We start from the raw sequence: 6,216 nt of genomic DNA on the forward strand, positions 1-6,216 counted from the left end.
TCTGACCAGTTACCTGCGTTTGACGAGTATACGTGTCAAACAAAAACTTCATTTCGGTGCTTCTGACGTGTATACTCGTGGTCGCTTGGTCACCTAATCCCGTGACAGGTTTCTAAAACTAAATTCCGCGTTAATTGGTCAAGGTCGTATCGATCTCCTAACGACGCGTCTCCTTATAACAAACTGATATCCAACGTCCCTTCCCGATGTCCTGTGACACACACGTTCACTCGTCAATGGCGATTAATTAACAAAGGATACAGAGTTTGTTAAGAACGATTTATTATTTGAGATATAGATCATCCATCATCAAGTACACGCGCGAACGCGATACAAAAGTCACGCCGTGTAAGAAGCAGACACAATAGCTTCCGCATGATCGCGTAATTTAAATGAATTATCAGTTAGATGTTCAATTATGCAAAGCGATTTAATACAAAGATACGTTTAACGTAGAAGTTTCATTGGCTCTGGTTTATTTGCATGCGATATTACAATAGTTGTTTTATTTGCAACTTTATTACAGGGGGAGTTATTGGTTGTATAACCAGGAGGTGTGTCAGACGATTTATTCTTGAATATTGATAAGATTGATTCGAGTAAACGATTATAACGAAGGCTGGTAGCAACCGCTAGAGAACAGAAACAGAGGAAAACCACTGGAAATATCCGATCGGGTGATTAAGAACGAAACAAACAAGAGAAGAAAAGAGGAAGAAGAAATCGCGCATCAGAAAAATCAAAACACGATTTGTTTCATTTTTCTTCGATTCCTATCGGCCGGATTTAATTAGTTGAGTTGAGCATTGTTAACGTTTGGCGGGTGAATAATTTTACCGTGCGAAATGGAATTCGTTTTTCGATCGTCCGTTGTCTCTCATTATCTGATCGTGTCAATGCACGCCGTGAATAGAAATACGAGTTGGCTGCCGGTTGATCAAGATAGCGAATGGATTTATAAAAGCATTAAATTTCTAGTCCCTATGCCAGTGGCAATGCAAGAAAACGAGGATGCCACAGATTGAAAAGGAGAATGCTATTATCGCGAAGAAAAACGCCTGCAGTTACCCAACGGTGGGAATACCTGTAATATGTTCTCGTCTCGATTAATTAAGCTGCGTGTCTCTGGATGATTCAATGAGGAAACGACGACAAAGGATACGCGGTGTGTTTCATTGCGTAATCGTCGACTGTTCTGATCATATACTTTTGACGTAAACTGACCACTGTGATGGACAAATACTTATATCGAAATTTTGATCAAAAGTCGATCTTAGGAATTCAGCCTTGACGGAGAAGATTTCCAAAATAAATGCCAAAAATTGCCTTTGAAGAATTGCGAAAATAACGTTCCAATGAAAATTAACGGTATTCGTTGAAGACTATTCTTAAAATAGACATGTTTTGCTATAATAAAATTGCTCCATCTATTCTACAAGATCAAATTAAACAAGTTACTTCTTTTACTACTATCATCCGTTTCTAATAAATATTTTTCGATCAGCAAATTTTCAGATAATAATTTTCTCCCGATTAAATGATTTGCGTAGAAAGAATAGATTCGTCCAATTATCCAATTTGCAAATCACTGTGCAAGGATGTGCAGTGCACTGTGCAGGAATCGCGACTTTCGTTGAAACACGTGTCTCGTTCCGAACAGGATTAATCGAAGATTACCGCAAATTGCTTTATATAACGCTTCGCTTGGGTCCACGATAAAGCAAATCAAAGCAAAAAGGGCGATTCTCGTTTGAATTGCGAAGAAGCAACATGTAGCTGGTAATCGGTGTCAGCACATAAGAGAGAAGAATGAAGAACGTTTATAGAATTGATCGAAATGAATGATATGCTAATCAATTCTTGATACTACGAAGTACGTTGGTAATTTCAAGTAATGCATTTTATTATTATCCAGTTGTAAATGTTACAAGATCATGTATAATTAGAACGTTATATTTCAGAGGGCTATAAAAGGTTTTTTTTACCAAGAAACTTAATTAATTTACAATCGCTAATTTACCATGAAAAACAATTATAATAACGATCACATTGATATGTACAATATATATAACGCATACGACTTAGACATATGTATATAATTAATTTATATCAATAATTAACGACGACAAATAATCGTCAAGAATTAAATAACATAAATATAATATAATATATATAAATAACATAAATATAAATATAAAAGATAGAAGATAACGATTCATTATCATTATTATTTATATAACGAATTATTATTTGTATCAAGAACCTTAGCTGAGATTCTTGTTTCCAGAACGAGAAAAGAAATTATTTTGTTAAATAATTTATGTTATTTATATTATTCCGTTATGACAGAATATTATACTCGGCGTTCTTCTCGATACGCGTTGTCTTCTATCGTATATCGGTTCGTTACCTGTAAGTTTCTTTCCAACATTAGGAAGCTCCATGTACGTGGTTTCGTTCCTAGAATCAGTACCTGTTTTCGAGTAATCAGAGACTCGAATAGAAGGTATAGAATTTTTTTCCTTCTGCGATGAGAATAACTTAGCAGAAAAATTTTCGAACATTCCTGGCAAATTAGCACATACTCTCAGGAGTGGGAATTCGCAAAACGAAGTGTCTTTTTTACGAGGCATTCCGTTATTCCTTTCTTCCCGATAGAATTTAAGAGTAATAATCAAAGCCTCTGTGGTTGTTCGAACAGACGTTGACATACTTCTACTTTCGAATATATCTGATAATTGAGTTTGATTCATCGTTATATCATTGATGGCCAGATTGCAAATTGATTTTTCGTTCAGATTGACGATCGATGGATGGTCGTTTTGGAATTTCTTCGAAATCCCATCGTACTCTTCCATTTTATTACCATTTTTCGCCATGGCTTCGTCATCCGTCGGTCTCAAGTTCGAACCGCTGACACTGATCCTCGTTGAGGTGAATACGCTGGCAGGTCGATTCTTGTGCAGCGTCATCGAGTGTTGAATTGGCGATAAATTATTGGAAGTTCGAGCAGGGATATCTAGCTTTTGGTTTCTAAACTTCTGGTGATTCTCATTGGTTTTTAAGTCTTTGCCTCTTAATTTTCCCAATCTGGAAATTTTTTGCACAAAATTTCTACGATAATTGAATAATAAAACTACCGACATATTGGATTCGTCGAAAAATTCGTAGCGAAATTTCCGAAAAATCTGAAAATATTCTATCATAGTAATCGACACTTTTTACAATACTTTTTTTATAATGCTGTTTACTATTTATCGTATAACTTTATAATCGCTGCTTCAAAAAAAAAAAAAACGCATCTTTTAGCAATGGATTTCTTGAAATAGTTTCGCAGGTTTCTGGAATATTCAATTCGTAAAGATATTTTGTAAAGATTATTTATTTTTCATGTAAATGCACAATCTTTAAAAATAATACTGTTTTTATCGACAAATGCTATATCGTTCTCTTTAATCAATGCGTTTGGTCTGAAGGCAGTATTATCGAGCAGTATTTTACAAAGGAATATAATAAATAATTCTCTTCAAATCTTATTAAATTCATAACGCTGAAAGCTATGTACATGTACACAATGTTCTATAACATGTAACATCTACACGATAATTAAATACATGATATAAATATAATAGAATAAATCTATCAGGATTATTTATAAAACTATTAGAAACACCACGAACTTTCCGACAACCCGATAGAGTCTTTGATTTATAAGTAGAATATCTGATGACATTCGGTTGGAAAGAAAATAAAAATTATGACAAATACTGAAATGTTTGCGTGCCAACCTCGAGCAAATTTCCGCCTTCCATTTTAACTTCTTGGTTGTTTTATCGGTTAAATAACTGCGTCTGGATGAATGTTGCGAAGAATTAGCGTAATCGTCTCGGAGAGATTCGGCAGTGTCGTCCGTCGTAATATTCATAGGACGTGCTTCTATCTGAGCTTTCACTATTGTCGTATTTTTACAGGCCTCCGAGGAAGAATTTGTAATATTATCTAGTTGATTTTTCAGCGCAGGTGCCCAAATCGCTGTTCTGGAACATTTTGTCACACTCGATAATTCTCAATTTGCGTTCCACTTAATGAAACTTCATTTAGCATCGGAACTAGTGACATTTCTTATCTTTGTGATCGTTAACGATTCTTTTTCTGCAAAGAACAAACAGTTCCAGATTCTTCTGTTTTGTAACTAGCGCAGAAAATAAACAAATGTCTTTTTTTTATTTTTTATAAAACTAATATCGTCCTTTAGTCAGATAAAAAAAATAATTACGTATAAAGTATTGATATTCGCTGTACCATTTCAATTACAATAATTTCCCTATAGTATAATGTATTTAGATATATATATTCGATAGTTCATAGTTGGTAATAGTATTATAGAGGATTAAGGAAGGAATTTAATTACAACACAGTGTTGTTATTTCTGTATTCAGAGGTAGGATCGCAATAGCTATTATTTTATTGTTTGGATAAATCTATCAAACCGTTTTGAGCCGAACCTTTATTGCACTTTCTTACATGGACTAGGGATAAAAAAGAAAAGGATATCTTAAACCTATCGATTAAATCTATCGATTATATCTAGAACTATTTTCTAGTTACTATTTATTGTAACTAGCGCATCTGCATATGGATGGCGAGCATGAACTCACGCTGTCGTTTTCAACATACGGTTAATCGTAAAATTTGAAACGAATAAAGATCAGTTTCAGTTATTCCTTGGAAATATGAATACGACGTAATTTTGAACGAAGAGAAAACGACGTGTAAAGAGATAAGTAGTTTTTTTTAAATAAAGTGATTATTATGTCTAACAGATTGCCAATTCATCTGACAAGTTAATTCGTCTTTCTCGGTTAACAGGTTAATTCACTGCTAAAGATGTTTAGCTCGTCAATTAAAAATCACCGATACTATCATTATCCGGATGTAAGTGTTTCTATATTAATAAATAAACACGGTTATTACCTGCGTCCATTGTGAGGTAACTTTGCAGAAACAGTCTGCGTTTCTTTCGAGAAAACCGGTCTTGCCTCTTGCACGAGTTTTATTTCCTTAATTTTGTCTAAATTTGTAGAATTCTCTTTTCTGTCTGACACATTGGAAGAGATTTTATCCGGGCAACAGTTTCGTTCTGAATATGGCACCTTAATGTGAACTATAGTTGATTCATAGTCTTCGGTAAGTTCGCTCCCATCTAAAAAAATTCGGCCACGGTTTTATATCCTTCGAATTAATGAAATTTTTAATTGTAAAAATACACAGAATACACGTAGTATGCGTGAAATATTCAAACTCTCATTTCTTTCAGTCATTTCATCTTCTTCATTTGCCACCTTCGTCACATCTCTTCAATTTGCATAAATATCCACAGCCTGACGATCAATTATGCGTGATTAATCGTTTCAACGATATTCCTACGTGCTTTATTTCTCGATAACATAAACAAAAGATCGTATCACGATCAAGTTCACTGCCAAAAATATCTTTTTCGACCAGTCGATCAATTTCATTTTTTGGAAAATAAATAGATTATGCTAATAGATCGTATCAGTAACTTTAACGAAGCTCGATATCGTGTTCCACTTAATCTACTTGTCTTCTTGCTGCTGTTAATCTCGTAATTAAATGTTCACAGATATAACTTTTTGTGTTGCGATTAAAACTTACGATTAATTAACGATGTCGTTTGCAAATAATTGATATGACGCGTATGAAAAATTCGAATTCAATTATCGATAATGAACATTGAAGGAATTAGTAACACACACACTCACCGTCATGTTGGCACAACTTTTTAAAGTAACAATACTGTCCGATATAATAATTTATAATCTCAACTATAGAAGATAGCAACACACCCAGATACAGCAACATTTTATTCTTACGTTTAACGTCTATATCACCGACAAACTAGCGTACGTTAAGTTATGGATTATTCGATACCGTCCAACAAATAACGATATAACGAAGAAATAAGAAAAGTCAATGTCAAATCGATAAATATTATGGGATACCTGTATTCGTCGATTGATCGTATGATTACCTTCATCGTTAACAGCGTTCGTTATACATCAACTAAAACTTGGTTCAATTTCAATTAAAAACTGGAAAGTCACGATCGATGATTGATATTTTTATCTAATGATAATATCAACTATTTATCATTTATTATTATTTCCCAATGTTATTTTATTATTAAGAACTAAC

General features: G+C 33.8%; 1 protein-coding gene across 1 annotated transcript; it reads right to left on the reverse strand.

The window, feature by feature from the left end:
• Positions 1-1,874: 1,874 nt before the first annotated feature.
• Positions 1,875-5,970, reverse strand: LOC138181037 (uncharacterized). The gene is made up of 4 exons (XM_069115521.1): positions 5,784-5,970; positions 4,975-5,203; positions 3,789-4,037; positions 1,875-3,090 (listed from the first exon to the last, which is right to left on the reverse strand). The coding sequence occupies exons 1-4, from the start codon at positions 5,881-5,883 to the stop codon at positions 2,328-2,330; spliced, it is 1,341 nt and encodes a 446-aa protein (XP_068971622.1). The 5' UTR covers positions 5,884-5,970; the 3' UTR covers positions 1,875-2,327.
• Positions 5,971-6,216: the final 246 nt, after the last annotated feature.

The sequence above is a fragment of the Bombus flavifrons genome, chromosome 1 (genome assembly GCF_040668555.2).
Source record: "Bombus flavifrons isolate JBK064 chromosome 1, iyBomFlav1_principal, whole genome shotgun sequence".
NCBI classification, from domain to species: Eukaryota; Metazoa; Arthropoda; class Insecta; order Hymenoptera; family Apidae; genus Bombus; species Bombus flavifrons.

What these genes read in the sequence shown, in the direction of transcription:
- LOC138181037 (XM_069115521.1), bottom strand. Translation starts at nt 5,883, where the DNA reads ATGTTGCTGTATCTGGGTGTGTTGCTATCTTCTATAGTTGAGATTATA. An exon ending in AAAGTTGTGCCAACATGACG is followed by an intron (nt 5,204 to 5,783) that starts GTGAGTGTGTGT and finishes GAATTTTTTTAG; the next exon opens with ATGGGAGCGAACTTACCGAA. An exon ending in TTACCTCACAATGGACGCAG is followed by an intron (nt 4,038 to 4,974) that starts GTAATAACCGTG and finishes AAAATGTTCCAG; the next exon opens with AACAGCGATTTGGGCACCTG.